This window comes from Staurois parvus, unplaced genomic scaffold (assembly GCF_062004578.1).
Source record: "Staurois parvus isolate SC_StPar_1 unplaced genomic scaffold, SC_StPar_1.0 ptg000135l, whole genome shotgun sequence".
Classification (NCBI taxonomy): domain Eukaryota; kingdom Metazoa; phylum Chordata; class Amphibia; order Anura; family Ranidae; genus Staurois; species Staurois parvus.
The window spans coordinates 4668146-4687840 of NW_028317931.1; the positions used below are offsets into that span (position 1 = coordinate 4668146).

At 41.9% G+C, this 19695-nt stretch overlaps 1 protein-coding gene across 1 annotated transcript in view; it reads left to right on the forward strand.

Annotated features, from left to right (window-relative positions):
• The window catches only part of TMPRSS5 (transmembrane serine protease 5), an 82342-nt gene that overhangs the window by 38927 nt on the left and 23720 nt on the right, over positions 1–19695 (forward strand). The window contains exons 9-11 of the mRNA XM_089673080.1: positions 44–225; positions 2912–3010; positions 17764–17906. Coding sequence (XP_089529206.1) covers positions 44–225; positions 2912–3010; positions 17764–17906 — 424 coding nt within the window. The remainder of the gene's footprint in view (positions 1–43; positions 226–2911; positions 3011–17763; positions 17907–19695) is intronic.

Sequence of the window (19695 nt, forward strand, 5' to 3'; positions counted from 1 at the left end):
TGATATGCATTTATCTATGTTTTATTGGTTGATCCTCTTTAAGTTACAGATCTCCTCAAGTGTCTAGCTGGTCGGTGCTTGCGGGCATTATTAGCCATTCCTTAGTGAAACAGAAAGCCTTGGTGTCTGCAGTGGAGAAAATCATTTATCATCAGAAGTATGATGATAGAAGTCATGACTATGATATCGCCCTGATGAAACTGGAGAAACCCTTAAACTACTCAGGTTATCTAACCATTGTGATATACTGGATATACTTTTTTGGGTTTAAATAAATGTTAACCATGACATAAACTTTAGCCTTTATCATCAAACTGAAACACTGTTAACTATTAACAAAGGAACATGCTTAAGCTGGCCATAGACAGTTCAAATCGGTTCAGTAGGGACCAGCTGAGATTCGAACCATGTATGGGCAGGTTGAATGTACCCAAATTGATTGATTGATAAAATGGGTACAATCAGCTTGTCGGATTTTACATGCACTTGTTGCTAGTGGCTATCAGAGCCATTAGCAGTAATCACTGTGTTTTATGGGCAAGGATGGCTCCCCCCCTGCCCAGAGAACACAATGGCTCCACGGGAGGGATTTCCCAATGAACATCAATGAGGGAACTGAGTGATTTTCTACCCTGAAACCAGTGGTTGTAGGAAAGAAAATCACTATATGGCTGGTTTTATTCATCAAGATTCATGCAGTAAAATCTTACACCAATCAAACTTCAATTTACCAACCACTGCCCACCAACAAAGTGGGTGACATTACTCCATGAAGACTGCCCCAGATAAGAGAAAATTAAAACAAAGGTGAGGGTGGGCAGGAGAGCAGGTCAGAAGATCCAAAAGCAAAGCTGGATCTAGATATGAGTCCAGATGACAGTCCAGAGCAGGGGCGGACTGACAACTCATGGGGCCCCCGGGCAATAGGGGATCATGGGGCCCCTGTGTCCTTGCCCAAACTCAAAAAATCCTATGAAAAAGGTACCAGGGGCATCTCATGGGGCCCCCTACTGATCCCGGGCCCTCGGCCAGTGCCCGGGTTTCCAAATGGTCAGTCCGCCCCTGGTCCAGAGCTAACTGCCCAGTCACAGGGCAAGTGAAAGATTACACTCATTGGCCAGCTGGTTTCCCATCAAAAGATCTGTCACCAATGCAGCACTCAGTTGACTGAAAATCTGGAAAATCTTCCCAGCAACAATAGGCACCACCACAGCACTGATCTTCCAGTGATTCTGGAGTTGACATCAGTTTTTAAAAAGTTGTGCCACTGCCCGTCCTTTCTGTCCACCTCCTCCATTCATAGAACTCTTATGTTCTTTCACAGAATGTGAAGTGTTCTGTGAAGAGGCAGTTTCAGTGATGCATCTGCCTGCCCTCCATTCACAGAATGCTTTGCATTCTGGAAAAGAACATTACATGTTATATGAATGGAGGAGGCAGGAAGAAGCATAACTATTTCATACTTTGGCTTTAGATATGCTTTTAGTTCAATCTGAGTATATTAGTTTTATAGTTATAAGGTACAGAAAAGAAAAAAACAAAGGTCAAATGATAAGGCAAGACATTGCAATACAATACAGTCTTGCTGGTTAGCATACACTAGTCAAGCATTTCACCGAAGCATAGGGAAACACACAGTGAAAACGCAGATCAAAATCATAATTATAATGGGGTTGATTTACTAAAATTGGAGCGTGCAAAATCTGGTGCAACTGTGCATGGTAGCCAATCAGCTTATAAATTCAGTTTGTTCAATTAAAGTAAAACTATAGGCCAGTTTTTTTTTTTACCAAATTAAAAAAGAAAAAAGCGCCATTTACAAAAAACACCAAAGTGTCAGCAGCATATCCCACCCAGTTTTTTTTTTTTGCATTTTGAATAGAGTAAGAGTTTATTTAGAGTCATTTTAGTTTTTGCTATCTGTGTGCCATTGGGGAAATTTCCCTTCACTTCCAGCTCCATAGCCAAAACAGGAAGTGAGAGAAAATTCCTTCAAATTAATAGAATACCTTGGGGGCCTCCCAGGCCAGCAGAACTAGTGTCCCCATTGGAAGATTTCCCCTCTATTACTTTTCTGGGAACAACCCAAAAATTTAGATTTTCTTTTAATTTCACTTTCAATGATCAGGGTAAAAAGGAGAAATAGAGAGGATGAATCTCCTTAAGCGGCATGGACAGCAATAAAAACTGGCATGGCTTCTAATCTATCTCTACTCTATCCAAAACAAAAAAAAAAGTTTTTTCTTTAATTATACTTTACGTTTTTAAGTTTTGACAGCAAAACATGGATGCTGATTGGTTTCTCTGCAGATCTGCAATGCATTTTTCAATTTCTGGTTTTAGTAAATAACCGTCATAGTTAGGTTGAAAAAACGTCCATCAAGATTCACCAATAGAAAAAATGATTGTTAAAAGAGTAACATCATGTAAAAACGTAGTGGAGGAATGCATGCCGCTCAGACCCGCCCAGGTTGTCTGGTGTGTAGGATGGTCTCAGCCACAGTTCTGGCCATTGCCAGCTGATGCGTTTGACCCCACCCACAGGGCTTGATCACAGGTGAAACGCGATAGTTGGCCTAGCTGAGGCTATCCTACACACTGGACTCCTTGGGCTGCTCTGAGCCTCCGTTCCTCCACTGCAGAGAAGTTACTAAAAGCATTTACGAAAGCTGCTCCTTCTTCCAATACTGGTGGGGTGATCTCCTCTTGTTCCCTAGCTTGGAGCAGTGCCGCAGGCCTTTTCATGCAATCATGTGAATATAATTGTAAAAACATACTTTATGGATGCTCATGCATAGATGAGGCCCCTTTAAAAAGTAGGATGACCCATTGTTGTTCTCCTTTTGAACAAGTAAAATGTTTAGTAAAAGAGTGTGACAACTGTAAATTTGACTGATTTGGTTTTGCACAGACAGTATACGTCCAGTATGTCTACCACAATATGATCAGGACCTCGCTGCTGGTTCAGAGTGCTGGGTCTCCGGCTGGGGCCATACTCATCCTGACAACAGTGAGTATCAGTTTGTGAAGACCTACCTCTGACATTACCTCTTCTCTGTCAATGGTGCTTTGGTTTCTATACTTTCAGGAGTAGTGCTAATCTTTTTTTTTTTACAAGAGGTCCTGTTTACACCCTACGCCAGTCTCTGTTATAACCATTCATAAAGAGCAGTTATAACCATAGTGGCTGTTATGGCCTTTGTCCTACTTGATCTTTGAGTAATGAAATCAAAGCTATTTTTACAGGTAATATAGGAAAAAAAGAACAGGAGATGGAGACCCACAATAGGGTCTCCCCCCTTGCTAGTAGGATTTATTGGTGCCACACCCCTTAATATAAGACACTAAAAAATACATAGCCCTAACAGAAAAAACTAATGGGGTTTTAAAGGCAGCATACCACAAAAATGAATACTCAAAGAATATAACAACTACAGCTTTATTGTTAAAATTCAAACCACAATTGTGGTAATGAAAGTTGAGCAAGAAACACATTCATTTTAAAAAGCATATATTCCTTATAACAGACCGCATAATATACCGCATAATTCATTTAGTAGTTGTTACTGTATTAGGACTGGGATGCAACATCTGAAAAATCAGATCCGTACGTGACTATAAATTTACTCAATGATATGCTTTTTTCAACATTTTGTTTGAGTATCCACGAGCTAACAATCTAACTCTTAATGCATCAGTCTCTCGTTTAAAATCTTCTTGATTGGAACAATTATATTTAAGATGTAAGCATTGGCTATATGGTATAGACCTAATTAGATTGTGTGGATGGCCACTATTGGCTCTTAAGATGGTATTGCCAGTTGGCTTTACAGTATAGATGTCAGGAATGGACTCCGCACTGGTGGTGGGACTCACCTGCCGTGTGGGCTGCAGTACCAGGGCTGACCAGCGGGTGCTCTCAGCAGCCAGAAGCTCACTTCTGCAGTCAGCCAACACCTGGGGCTGATTACAGCAGGTCTATTTAAGGAATGACCAGGCCTGTGATCTGTGCCTTGGTGTAAATGTTTCCCATGATCCCTTGTATCCTGTTCCTGTGTTGCTGTATACTCCGTTGCCGACCTCTGCTTGTTACTGATCCTGCGCTTCTCCTGTTTAACCCCTGGCTTGCCTGACTACTCTTCCGTCTGATCCCTGGTACTGTATATGCTCGCACCCTGCTGAACCTGGCTTGTGACCTGACCATTCTTAGCTCGCTCCTCTTGTACCTCGCTGCCCGCATAATACTGACCTGGCCTGTCTGACCACGCATACCGTACCCGACCTTCCATCCATCCATCCGGCTCGGATCAGACCAGTATATCGGTCTGCCTCTTCCAAATTAGATTCCGTTCCTGCACTCCCCTGTCAGTACTCTCTACCACCGCAGGTCGCACTCGGGGGTCACGACCTGGTTCCAGTCTGCACCAAGTCCATCCCCACCATCAGAGGCCCTGGTGAACAGCAGGCTGGGACTTAGACCCTGTGCCCTGAGGGCATCCGTGCGGTGGGCTGCTAGAGACTCTGCCAGGCGGCTTAACAGTACCAAACGGCCTGCCTGACCATTCCACCTCTCCAGCCCTGACTACGCCTGTGTTCTTGAAGCCTGCTACTTCCCTGTGTCAGTCCACACATTTCTGGTCACACCCGGATCCCTAACAATAGAGTAGAGCCTAAAGTTTAGTCTTACCATATGAAGATTTCCACATCCAAAAAAGAAATACCTTTAGGATTACATGTCATTGTGAAAGACAGGTTGAAGTAATTGATTCCCAGATGTATTATAAAGGCATCCAAAAGTTCTCTGGTGCCATCCCAGAGGATGAGTATGTCAGAACATGGCACAGGTACATTGCGAGAGACCCATCCCCTCAGGTACAGATTGGCGTAGGATGGGGCACAAGTCCCCATGGCTACGCCCTGCACCTGGAGGAAGTGGGAACCATCAAAGGTAAGATAGTTATGGTTGAGAATATATTGAAGAATTTCAATGACAAATATGTTGAATTCAGTCTGGTCCCTGCTTCTTTCCTGTAAAAACATATTAACAATATCCAGGCCCTTACTATGTGGTATACTGCTGTATAAAGCTTCTACATGCCGACGACGCACAAATCTATCTCTCAACCCCCCACCTCACCCCCTTGGTCTCCGCCCGAATCACACACCTACTGAGCGACATATCAGACTGGATGTCGCTCCACTTCCTTAAACTGAACCTCTCCAAAACCGAGTTTCTTGTCTTCCCCCCAGCCCAGACACCACCTCCCATTGACTTCTCCATCACATCCAACAACGTCACCATCAAACCCGCCCTGCAGGCCAGAGTACTTGGTGTCATTCTGGACTCCAACCTATCCTTCCAGCCCCAAGTCCAATCGCTAGCAAACTTGTGCAGACTCCACCTCCGCAACTTCGCCAAAATACGCGCGTTCCTAACTCCAGAAACCACTAAACAGCTCATCCACTCCCTCATCATATCACGACTCGACTACTGCAACTCCCTCCTCGCTGGCCTGCCTCGCCGCTGGCTATCCCCGCTTCAGTCCATCCTGAATACGGCTGCCAGACTCATTCACCTTTCCAACCGCTCCATTTCCGCCACCCCCCTCTGACAATCCCTCCACTGGCTTCCGATTGCGCAACGGATCAAATTCAAAATCCTAACACTGACGTACAAAGCTTTCCACCATACTGCCCCGAACTACATCACCGACCTAATATCCAAGTACCGCCCAACACGCACACTCCGCTCCTCACAAGACCTCCTTCTCTCTAGTTCCCTGGTCTCCTCCTCCCATGCCCGCCTCCAGGACTTCTCCAGGGTGTCACCCATCCTCTGGAACTCCCTGCCCCAACCCATCAGATTATCACCTACTCTCCTCTCCTTTAGGCGCACCCTGAAAACCCATCTCTTCAGGGAAGCCTACCCCACCCCCTGCTAACTTGCCAACCTCCTCCACTCTTCCTACCACTCCATCCCTCACAGCTATCTCCTTCTGTGCCACCATCCCCTCCCTCCTAGATTGTAAGCTCGAAAGAGCAGGGCCCTCAATCCCCTCATGTTTTGCATTGTATTGGTATTGTTCTGTCACATGTTCTGTCCCCCTTTGTAATGTACAGCGCTGAGCGAACTATTGGTGCTTTATAAATACTGTATAATAATAATACATCCAGGGCCACTAGTAAAGTATTAGTAGGGACTTGCATATCTTAAATTATTTGTAATAAGTGAATCGTATCCTTAGTATATGATGGCAAACTGGTAACGTGTGTTTTTAAATACATGTCCACCAAGGTACTTGCATTCCCTGTGAGCCTACCACATCCAGAAATGATGGGCCTACATAGGGGTTTGTTTACATTTTTATGCACTTTCGGAAGGGCATAAAAGGTGGGATATCATAGGAATAGGTCAATTAGAGATGCCTTAGTGCAGGGGTGGGCAATCTGCGGCTCTCTAGCTGTTGCGGAACTACATTTCCCTTGAGGCATTGCAAAGATCAGTTACAGCTATGACTATCAGAGGCATGATGGAACTTGTAGTCCTGCAACAGCTGGAGAGCCGCAGCTTGCCCACCCCTGCCTTAGTGCATAGTTATTTCACTAGATCAGGAATGGCAGATCCATGTCGCCATAAGGGAACCTTCATTTGTGGTGTAAATATATTTATAGTGCCGCGCTCCTATTTGTATATATATATAGCTTAATCCAATCTACTCTCATTCTTAATAAATACATAAATTGATATCTAAAACAATATATAAATCACTGTGACTAGTGAATAAAAAATAATAAATCAATTGTGAATCACTGTGACTTGTGAATCAATTAAAAATGGATAAATATAAATAAATCAAAAACCTTAATTAATGTGACTGATATCAATCAATCAGAAAATCCTTAATTAGATGTGACTGTTAAATGGATGAAACTAGGGTATGTAAAATCCTAAATCTGTGCCACTCTAATCTGATGTGATCAATCCATCAATATTGTGCAAAAGCATATATAAATGTGCAGGTGCAATCAATAAAGTTCATAAATAAAAGTCTTTCAAATAAGTGCAATGTGCAGGTGAATTCCTTATTCCCTCTCGCCAAGTGCCTAGTGGTCTCCCTATGCGCTCACCTTGGTATTTGCCTAAATAAATTCAGGCAAATAAGCTTTTAATCCTTCCAGGATTGATGGGATAATACTCTTGTATAAGATGTTCCAAAAGATGGGTGTAGATCTATTAGGATCCTCCTGTGCTCTCCTCTTTCTCCTTGTGCAGCTGCTCATAGATGAGTGTTTTGACCAGCTCTATAGGAATCTCCTAATTCCCCTCCTGGGGTCACCTCCTTCTCAAATCCTCCTTTCACCAGCATGGGGAATGTGGGTCAAATGAAGAAAAGAAGAAAAAAGACCATGGTGCCTTATCCTTTTGTGTAAAGGAAATTTATTACTGCCAGTTGCGGTATTACACAGCGGTGTATGGCTCTTTTGTGATCCAGGACAGCATAGGTAATATCGGTCAGTAGTGAGTGAGTAATACTCTGCCTCTGCCTTCCTGCCTGCCTCTGTCTGCACTGGAATCGCCGAGCCTCTCCGATGCAACGTCGTGACGTCAGAGCCCCTCCCCTACGCGTTGCGGTACAGGGTCACGTGACTTCATCAGGGGGAAAATGATTCCAATCATTTTCCCCCTGATGAAGTCACGTGACCCTGTGACGCAACGCGTAGGGGAGGGGCTCTGACATAACGACATTGCATCGGAGAGGCTCGGCGATTCCAGTGCAGACAGAGGCAGGCAGGAAGGCAGAGGCAGAGTATTACTCACTCACTACTGACCGATATTACCTATGCTGTCCTGGATCACAAAAGAGCCATACACCGCTGTGTAATACCGCAACTGGCAGTAATAAATTTCCTTTACACAAAAGGATAAGGCACCATGGTCTTTTTTCTTCTTTTCTTCATTTGACCCACATTCCCCATGCTGGTGAAAGGAGGATTTGAGAAGGAGGTGACCCCAGGAGGGGAATTAGGAGATTCCTATAGAGCTGGTCAAAACACCCATCTATGAGCAGCTGCACAAGGAGAAAGAGGAGAGCACAGGAGGATCCTAATAGATCTACACCCATCTTTTGGAACATCTTATACAAGAGTATTATCCCATCAATCCTGGAAGGATTAAAAGCTTATTTGCCTGAATTTATTTAGGCAAATACCAAGGTGAGCGCATAGGGAGACCACTAGGCACTTGGCGAGAGGGAATAAGGAATTCACCTGCACATTGCACTTATTTGAAAGACTTTTATTTATGAACTTTATTGATTGCACCTGCACATTTATATATGCTTTTGCACAATATTGATGGATTGATCACATCAGATTAGAGTGGCACAGATTTAGGATTTTACATACCCTAGTTTCATCCATTTAACAGTCACATCTAATTAAGGATTTTCTGATTGATTGATATCAGTCACATTAATTAAGGTTTTTGATTTATTTATATTTATCCATTTTTAATTGATTCACAAGTCACAGTGATTCACAATTGATTTATTATTTTTTATTCACTAGTCACAGTGATTTATGTATTGTTTTAGATATCAATTTATGTATTTATTAAGAATGAGAGTAGATTGGATTAAGCTATATATATATACAAATAGGAGCGCGGCACTATAAATATATTTATATTACTGTATATACACTAGTAAGTGAGTCTGTGTAAGTGCCAGCGCACCAAGCACATCATATCAGTAGATAATTATTTATTACCCACTGAATGCCTCATTCATAATAGCTCACAAGTATTCACTATTTACAGCTTCATTTGTGGTGGCTGTGCATACTGTCAATATATCTCCCGAGGCAGAAAACATGTTCTGCCGAATGGGGAGATGCATGAAGCATGACACTATGCTAACTGCCAAATGGCAGGTGTTGTTTATATGATGACATGCAGTTGTGGCAGCTTCTATATTGGTAAAACCAAACGCCAATTTTGGAAAATAATTTATTATCATGTTTCAGCCATCCAAACGGGAAATATTTCATCACCTATAGGTAAACATGGTACCTGGTACCACTCTAAGAACCCACAATGTGTCAGGTTCTTTGCCCTCGAAAGAGTTCATTTAGACCACCCTAGAGGTGGTGACTGGGACCATCGTATCCTTCAAAAAGAAGCGAGATCGATACATAACCTGGTGGCGACACAGACTCTGGGTGTGAATGACTCACTGCGTTTTAAACCATTTTTGGGGCGGAGGAGGAGCCTAACTATGGCGGCAGGTGAGAGCGCGATGTGAACGCTCTCCACAGGATAGCCACTCTCCCTCCCCAAATGTTCCCCGAGTAAAGCTGCGAAGGTGCCCGGGCAAAAACTCACGGGCGAGAGGGGCCCCCCGAAGAGAACTTCGAGGACAGAGCTGCAGGAGTCCACGACTGAGGGACGGACGATACCTCCCGCCCGAGACTGCTGGGAGTCCAGGTGACGCGGGACAGTCACGTGATCTCCCGAAAGGGAGCTCTGGGAGATAGAGAGGCCGGCCGGTTCTCCGACACAGGGGGAGAAGCCGGCTTCCTCACTGACAGGACACGTGGTACCGGCTCAGCGTCCCGGTGAAAGGAGAAGAGGAGAGATTTGGCTGCTCTCCAGTGGAGTCAGAGAGACATCAGCGTGGGAGAAAGGAGACCCTGTCTTCCGGATACCTGTGAGAGAGGTAGAAGGAGGAAAAAGGAGACCCGGAGAGACCCCCCCCCCCCCTCCTTCAATCGAGGGGAAGAGGAGTAGAGCCAGAGCAGAGGACAGAGAACCTAAAGGACAACTTCCCTGGAAAGGCAGCTGGAATGTGGGTGAGTGAGAGTGGATGGACTGTATATTAAATCCGTGTTATGGACAGTTTATTAAAGCAGCAGAGGTAATTATAGACTGGGGGAAAAAAGAAAAAAAGAGAGGGGGAAATATCAAAGAAATCGAAGAAATTAGAACCTCTCTAAAAAGACCCATTATAGCATATACCCTAAAGCCTTAAAGAAAAGGGTTTGGACATATATAGAAAAGATGAAGAGTAAAAATAGCAAAGGGAGTGGTCCCAAACACTCCCAATCTGGAACAATCAGAAAATTTACGTCTCAAGGTAATGTGACCCCAGAAAGAACTCAGGAGATAGCAGAAAAAAGTATAATGGAAAACAGCATGGATAAGAGTACCAGATCGCCTGGGGAAATGGATAATAATAGCCAACAAATAATAGAAGGAATAGAGCTAAGAGTAAAGGAAGGAGAACTACAAATCCCAAATAAAAAGGAGATGGCAGAAATGTTTGGAAATTTGGAAAAATCAATTAAACAAGAGATGGGAATAATTCGGAAAGACTTGGGACATCTTTTGTCCAGAGTAGAAGAAACAGAAGAAAAAATTAAAAAACACGCTCAAGCTATTCCTGAACTGAGAAATCAAATAATGGAGATTAGGCAAGAACAGAAAAAGTTGGGATATAAGTTGGAGATACAAGGTAACATGTACAGGAAAAATAACCTCAGGATAAAGGGAATCCCGGAGCTTACACAAGAAGAAGATCTAAGAGAGACAATACAAAAAATTTTTAAATCCATCATGGGTAGACCTAGAACTGAGACATTTGTATTGGACAATATATACAGGTTAGGAAGGTTCCAACGAGATCGGATGGAAGAGAGACCGAGAGATGTAGTGGTACAATTTAATAAAAATGGAGAGAGAGAAGAAGTATGGAAGAAGATAAAAGGAAGAGCTAGTATTGAATATGAAGGAAAAAACTTGCAAATTTTTGCAGACTTGACACCTGAGACATTATTGAGAAAAAGATCATTGAGACCACTAATAGAACAGATGAAAAAACAAAATATACAATATAGATGGAATAGCTCGATGTGTCTAATCGGATGGAAGAACGGAGTTACTGCATATCTGAGATTTCCAGAGGAATTAAGAGACTTTTTTGATAAACTTAATATTCAAAGAATAGAGATTCCAGGTTGGGAGGAAGAAGAAGAGGGAGAGAAATATGCTGAGGGAAAAGAGGAATGGCAGCAAGTTAGAAGAAGAAATAGAGAATAAATAGATAGGGGAACATCGGGGGAAATGGGGAGTAGGTGAACCGTACAAGGTTAGAGTTCCACCTCAGGGTCAGGATCCAAATGTGGCATTTGGCTCACAAAAGGATTAGATGAAATAAAAATAGGCCCAATGGGGGTGGGGGGAGACGGAGGGGGACTAGATGTGGGAGGGGGGGGGGGAATGGGGGTGGGAGGATGGTATAGGGGGAAGGTTTTAAAAATACTTTGCATAGGGATGAGATGTATTCAAGAATCATGGAAGATATAAAATTTATAACATATAATGTAAAAGGGTTGAATAGTCCTGGGAAGAGATTTAAGCTATTTAAGGAATTACAACATAGAGAAGCCTCAGTAGTTTTTTTACAGGAGACGCATCTTGAGATTAAGTCAAACATCAAATTAAATACTAGAAATTATCCAACATGGTTCTATGCAGACTCCCCAATTAAGAGAGCCAAAGGGGTGGCAATTGGGTTCGCTAAAAATGTAAGGTGGGAGGTGGAGGAAAGAGAGACAGACCCTGAGGGGAGATTCTTATTTTTGAAAGGTAGATTACAGGAAATGGAGTGTACAATAGCAAATATTTATTGCCCAAATAAGAGACCAGAGGTATACCTGAAAGGGATATTAAGAAAACTGAGGGACTTTAAAAAAGGAAGGCTGATAGTGGCGGGAGACTTGAATTTATGCCTAGATCCACAGATGGATACAACATCTCGTGTGCAACGGGAGGGAGGTAGGTCTATGAGGATCTTGAAGAAGGAGATATATGAGGGTCAACTAGTGGATATATGGAGGATAATGCATGGAAAGGAAAAAGACTATACTTTCTTCTCTAATGCACACGAGATTTATTCAAGACTGGACTATATAATGGTAGAACATCAACTTATTGAAAGGGTGGCTAAAGTAGAAATAGAAACAATGACCCTCTCAGACCATGCCCCAGTTATAATGAAGTTGAGATGGGGGAAACAACTGACAAGGGGGGTGGGATGGAGATTAAACGAGGCCCTTCTATTAGATCAAGAGACTGACCAGCAGATCAGACGGGAAATGGAAAGATATTTTCAAGAGAACGAAACAGGAGACGTGTCAATGGCCACTGTCTGGGAGTCCCATAAGGTATATATTAGAGGTATATTGATTGCGTTAGGGGCAAAAAAAAAAAGGGAAAGGAGTAAGAAAATGACAGAGCTCTTAAAAGATATAACTGACCTAGAACAAATCCATAAAAATACAATAACATGTGAGATAAGACAAAAGATAATAGGAAAGAAGAAAGAACTGGAGATATTAATGGAAGAAGAGAGGAGGAGAGTACTCAATAAAGTTCTAGTGGAGAGGTATAGATGGGGAGATCGTCCAGGAAAATATTTAATGAAGGCCCTGAGAAAAAAGAAAAATAGAAATTACATAGAAAAAATAAGAAACCCCAAGGGAGAAATGGCTCACTCTACTAAAGAAATTGGGAAGATATTCAAGGAGTATTACAACAAGCTGTATAATATTAAGTCTCAAAACTTAGTAAATAATAGGGAAAATGAGAACAGAGAAAAAAGAAAGGCATATTTAAAAAATGCAGGACTACCAAAAATAGATGAAGACCTATTGAAATCCCTGGAATTAGAAATCACACAGGAGGAAATAAAAATAGCACTAAAAGACACTAAAGTGGGGAAAAGTCCTGGCCCAGACGGATACACCGTGAGGTATTATAAAAAATATAGTGAAGTATTAATACCAAAGTTGAAGGAATATATGAATGCCTTGGGGGGAGAAATGGAGATTAGACAGGAATCCCTACAAGCCCATATAACACTCATACACAAGGAAGGGAAGGATCCTACTCAATGTTCAAGTTATAGACCAATTGCACTCCTAAATGTAGATACAAAATTATATGCGAAGGTTTTAGCAAATAGGATCAAAGACTTAATGCCAGAATGGATCCAGGGAGATCAGGTTGGCTTTGTATCAGGGAGGGAAGGTAGAGATAACGGAATTAGAACTCTGTTATTGATCCAGAAAGCTAAGAAAGGGAAAACCCCGGCAGTGATTCTCTCGATCGATGCTGAAAAAGCTTTTGATAGAGTAAACTGGAGCTTTATGATGGACACCCTAGAAACCATGGGAGTAGGTAGTAGAATGAGGGAATGGATAGGAAAATTGTATAAAACGCCATCCGCGGTTATTTTGGTTAATGGTGAAAAATCTACACCTATAAGGATGTCAAATGGGACTAGACAGGGATGCCCACTGTCCCCTTTATTGTATGTGTTAACATTGGAACCCCTACTAGAAACAATTAGGAAGAACGTAGATATAATGGGAATACAAATAGGGGAAACGGAACATAAGGTGGCAGCCTTTGCGGACGATCTGTTGTTTTATGTGGGTAATCCTAGGGTAACACTCCCGAACTTAATAAAAAGCTTAAAAGAATATGGAGAAATATCAAATCTAAAAATCAACCCGACAAAAACCGAGATCTTGAATATAAATCTACCGAATAGTGAGAAAGAAAAGATAAAAAAAGAATTCCCTTTTACATGGAGAGATAGAGAGATAAAATATTTAGGAGTTAATCTTACTGCTTCATATTCAAAATTGTATAAATTAAATTATATTTCCCTTTTAAACGAGATTAAGGAGGAATTGAAGAAATTGGGAGGAGGAATCCCTTCCTGGTTAGGACGAATAAATCTGATAAAAATGATAATTGTACCCAAAGTTTTGTATAAATATCAAATGATCCCAATAAAACTCCCAGAAGCATTTTTTAAAGAAATTAAAAAGATGATAACAAAATTTATATGGAAAAATAAAAAATCTAGATTATCGTATGACTTGATAAGTAGACGAAAAGAGAGAGGGGGACTGGGAGTGCCGGACTTTAAGAGATACTATAATGCTGTAATTTTAACAAGAATTTATGATTGGACACACAATAAAAGGGGGAAAAGATGGGTGAAGATAGAGAATGATCTGAGCGGAGTTGACCTGAGTAGAAACATATGGGCACCAGCACAATATAGAGGTTTAGAGAAAACCACGAGTGTGTTCACATTGAATGTTTTGAAGGCTTGGGATAATTTACACAAGTATATGCACTGGGATTTTAATTCACAATTAATGCCATTAAGGAATATGGAGTATTTTCCACCAGGTATTGAGGGGAGTATGGGAAAATGGATCAAAAAGGAAGACATTCAACTAAGGGATATTATGGACGGAAAGAAGTTGAAAACATTGAAAGATTTAAAAAAAGGTGGAAGGGAACTTTTTACTAAGATTGATGAGTGGAAATATCACCAATTAAATCACTTTGTTGAGGGTCTTCCGAAACCCATAAGAGGGAGAGGGGAGTGGAACTTGTTTGAGAGGTTGTTGGAATCACGAGGAGATGGAAAACGGGGCACGGCAAAAATTTATAAAATTCTCACCGAATTAGCCACGGAATTTAAACCAAGTTATATAGTAAAATGGGAAAGAGATTTGGAAGTGGAGATAGATGAAGATAAACAGAGGAAGATATATAGACTCACACACGAGAATATTAGCATGAGAGAGGTGGAGGTAAATTATAAGATTTTAGTAAGATGGCACATCACACCAATTATGGAGTACAAAATGGGTATAGAGAGAACACAAGAGTGTTGGCGTGGATGTGGAGAGATGGGTACATGGTTTCACATTTGGTGGGAGTGCCCAAAGATACAAAATTTTTGGAAGACAACAGTAAACTTAATTGAGAAAATCTCAGGAATAAAGATTGGATTAGACCCACAAGTGTGTCTATTACATAAAACAGACTTACCAGTGAATAAATATAAAAATTCGGGTATATGGTACTTTGTAAATGCAGCGAAGGGTTTGATACCTAAGTTCTGGCATAGCTTGGAGGTTCCGAAAGAGAAGGATTGGGTAGAGAGAGTAAATCAGATTAGTAGGATAGAGAAACTATACTATATCCAGGAAGATAAGATAGAGATATATAATAGGAGATGGGAGAAATGGGAAGATTTTGTACACCAAAGGAATATATATGAAGTAATGTTAGGAGAAGATTCTTAATTTTATATAGAAGGAAGTAAGAGAAAAATGCAAAGTGGGAGGGGGGTGGGATGTGGTAGGGTATAAAGGTAGAGGGAAGGGAAAAGAAGAAAAAGGAGGTAATAGAAAGAGAATAAGAGTAAGAATATTATATGAGATTGTGGATGAAATGTAGTGTGTTCTTCTTGCATGTGCCTCTTTTTTCTTTTTATGTTTAATTATAAATATAAAAATTTAATAAATATTTGAATTAAAAAAAAAAAAAAAAAACCATTTTTGCCCTGAATTATTATTTAAATTTCTTCTTTCTTTTTTTTCCAGCTATCATATATCTTTATATTTATATTATATTTAAATTTGGTGTATTTGGTATTTTTGTATAATTTTGTATGCATTTCAAAACTTCTGTACTTTACCATTATATTTTTTTAATGTATTCTGATCTTGTTCATATATATTTATGTGTGATTTATATGTTTGTGGTTATCTGAATAGTAAATTGTAAAAGTTAGATAACGATCAAAACCGACTCTGTGGAGGGCGTCTGGAAGCATGAACGCATGCTCTCTACAATACTGCAATTTTGATATATGCATGGACATTGGATCTTGAAAGCCTTTGTATTTTGCTTTGTTAATCCCTTTTTTGCTTTGTATATATGGTGGCAGATTTGCATCCAGCACTCTGTCTTCCTGAATGGGCTCCTTTAAGATGGCAGCGACCGTGCGACGCCGGGCCTCATGACGTACGATGCATTGACGTTGGGCGCCGTGATGTAATGTACGTACGTCGATGACGTTGCCGCGCATGCGCCATTTGGCGGAAATGCCGGCAATTTGGCGGCTTAGTCCACTATTTAAGGCCTGTGAACTGAGGCATTTTGTTCATGGCTATATTCCTCGAGAGGACTGGGAGAACTGCTATTACTGGACAAAGGATTGGTTTCTTTTTTATTGATGCCAGAATGACTCTTGTCTGCTTGGGGCTTTTTGGACCATAATCAGACCACAAGCGTCAGAGAAACAAATAAAGTATCAACTTGGAATGATTATGCCAGCTGTTAGGGACCGACCGGCGGTATCCTCTAGCGCTCCACAGACCGGGATTCCCCGGGGCGCGGAATCTAAGCTCCGACCTGCTTGTTCACCAGAGACCCTGATGGTGGGGATGGACTTGGAGCAGGCTGAAACCAGGTCGCGGCCCCTGGGTGCAACCAGCTGTGGTAGAGGCACTTGCCGGTGGTATTTAGCAGGTGAGAGCCTGATGTGAAGAGGTGGAGTGAGCGAAGTCAGGCAGGCCAGGTCGGTAACGGTGGAGGCAGAGCCGTACAAAGCGGCAGGCAGAAGGATAAACGGGTCACAGGCCAGGTTCAGCAACAGGAGGTCAAATGTACAGGATAAGACAGGAGAATGGTCAGACAAGCCAGGGATCAGAGCAGGAGACAGTCAACGGATCAGGGTCAGGCAGGGTCGGCAACAAGGCAATCTCTCAGGAACACAGGATAACAGGAAAAGACCATACGGCAATTTGAGCATAGTCAGAGCCTGTTTAAATAGGGCGCCCTGCACTCTCATTGGTGCCAGGCACGCGTCCGCAATCGTGAGTGCGCATGCGCGACTGCCGTTGCGGGCGCCCAGGTCCTAGTGCCCGCACGCCAGTGCGCCCCGGCATACCGCGCATGCACAGACTCGCGCGCCGCGGTAAAGCTTGGGGTCCCTGACACCAACTATGACATTCATGCTATCAAAGGCCATATTTTGCAATCTTATACATTGCTTTTGTCTGTTATAAGCAATATATGCTTTTTAAAATGAATGTGTTATTTGCTCAACTTTCATTGCCACAATTGTGGTTTGAATTTTAACAATAAAGCTGTAATTGTTATATTCTTTGAGTATTCATTTTTGTGGTATGATGCCTTTAAAACCCCATTAGTTTTTTCTGTTAGGACTATGTATTTTTCAGCATTTTTACAGTTAATCTTACTTGAAGAAAAACCCTTGATTACTTCAGAATCAATTCATTAAAGAACCAGCAGCCACTGCCAGAGGAGGAAATTTGTTGTTGGTTTAGCACTACGGCCAAGAAGTTGAGGACTGATATTTAGCTTATAGCAGTCTGGTGGGCCCACCAAAACAAGTTTTGGGGTGCAGAAGGATGGGAGCATCCTATATGTATAGTGGAAGAACTCCCCTGCATTGGGGGGAGAAAAATAATATGACATTATAGTAACATATTTAGCTGCCTAAAACAATATCAACTAAATGTGATTTGTTTTTTCTTTTTTTTAGAATATTTAACATTTTTAGGAGCAATTGGTACTGTTCTGGATGAAATAAGTAGGATGGCGGGACCTTTTACATTGGTAGCCACCAAATATGTTTACCACCTTTAACCTGAATGTGGAAAGCTCACTGCAATGTCTATGATCTATGAAGATTCATTCTTAGTGCTTTTTAAAGAATTGAAAAGTATTTTTAAAAATACATAAAATATCAATGTCAAAATGAATCAATGTTGAAAAAAGCCTTTATGGTTTTCATTTTATATGTAAGTTTACTCATGATTGTTATCCTAGCTAACATTCTCCTATAACATGTATTTCTTCAGCTCATATGCCCCGCAGCCTGAAGGAAGCTATGGTGCCTTTAATCAGCACTAAAAAGTGCAATAGTTCCTGTATATACGATGGTGACATAACTCCCAGAATGCTCTGTGCTGGGTACCTTGATGGAAAAGTTGATGCTTGCCAGGTAAGGATTTACTAAATTTATTTAACATTAAGGCTCCTGAAAAAAAGAAATAAAGAAACAGTTGTTCCTAAGAACTCCCAGGGGAAGGGGAAAAACGCATTGGGTGGGACTTCTGGTTTCTGCTGATGTCACGTTGGATGTGAACTGTAGTTCAGGCATCCAGGCTGTGGTTTTTCCTTAGCTTTTATGGAAACTGATTTTAACATGTTCTATGTAAGTGCAATTTGTATTATGTGATTGTGAATAAAAGAAGTACTACACAATGAAGGTTCCCTCTTCTCTTCTGATGCTCTGTTGCTTGAGGTAGCCATTTCACCCTTTGCTTATCACCATCACATGCTGCCAATTTTGTGTAGCGCCCCCCCCCCCCCTAGTTAACCAAGGGGAGCTAGCCAGGTTTTTTTTAGGCAGAGACTGAGAAGCAGCCTGGGTATGAGTCGGTCTGGGTGTGAGCCAGCCAGGTCACTTTGATCCAGAGCTCTGCAGATCAGTTCCTTGATATCTTCACCTGCTCTATAGACTTGAGAAGTTTCTAGAAGACAGTGGGTGGGGGTGAGGAGGGGCTAATCTGCATGCCTGAGAGACCCTGACCAATTCCCAAGCAGGAGGCTTGGCATGGAGTCAGGACAGCCCTCAGATATGATTGAGCCTGATCTGCAGGAAGTAATTAATTTGTGTTTGGTGGAAGGGGCCTACCTACAGGCAGAAGAATGGACCTTCACTGTGCCACCGTTAACTAAGGGGGACTTCCTGGGCAGCAGCGAAGGAGCCAACCAAGCAGAAGGCCTAAAGGCAGCCACTAACCCATATAGCTATCAGGAAGGACAGTGTGAGTAACCTTACACCCCCTGGGTCAGATAAGGGGAGAGGGCAGTCAGGTGGAGAACTCAAGTAGCTCCTCGGCCAGGACTTTTTAAACTCTGGCATCTTCTGTATCCCCTTGCCCAGGGAATACCCTTAGTACTGCTGGATGAAGAGGAGGATTCATCTGGGATCTGAGGAGGTACACTGGTGAGCTGGAGAGCTCTTCCAAGAAGAGACAGATTTTGCTTCATGTCCATAGACTTGTACATAGTTTGTCCTTGCAGTTCACAGTTCCTTGGGCATCCCATGCATCCCTCAACCCCATCCAAGTTTATTACCCCTTCATAAAAACAAGCTTAAGGACTGGTTACTGTCTTTGTGTAGAAGTGTGATGGAAGAAGATGTGTGTTGCCGGGCTGTATAGGACTGAAGGGAGACCCAAAACTCAACAACTCCTATGGGGGTTGTGCTACATTTGGAAGTGGAGAAATGAGTCTGAAGGAGAGTGGAGTCCATAGGAGAGTGGAGTAAAGAGATACGCCATCCTTTAGAGCTTGTATGACTCTTACGCTGTAAGCAGGGGGTCCCTCCCATCCAGTGAGTGCCAGCTCAGTAGAGAGGGCATGGAGCACTTTTTTCTGAGCACTTTACTGAGTCACTTTATTTCATGCCCTTTGTTAAGGAAGAGATTTTTCTTTAGAAGAGAATTTTTAAACTCTGCAATTGAGTGTCACTTGTCACAGACGTCTTTTATTTCACTTTGGTCATAAGCACTCATATTGGTTATGTTGGACTGATTAGTTTTCGGAATTCGTTTTGTTTCTTTGGCATTATTGGTGGTCCGAGTGGATTACAATTCAAATTTTTCAGTTTTTCCAGAGGATTGCTATATATTTATTATATTATCAAATCGGAAAGATTAGAATGGGAAGGATTCGATATTTTTGGCCGCTAGCCAAGCCCACCAAGAGAAATAGCATGGGCT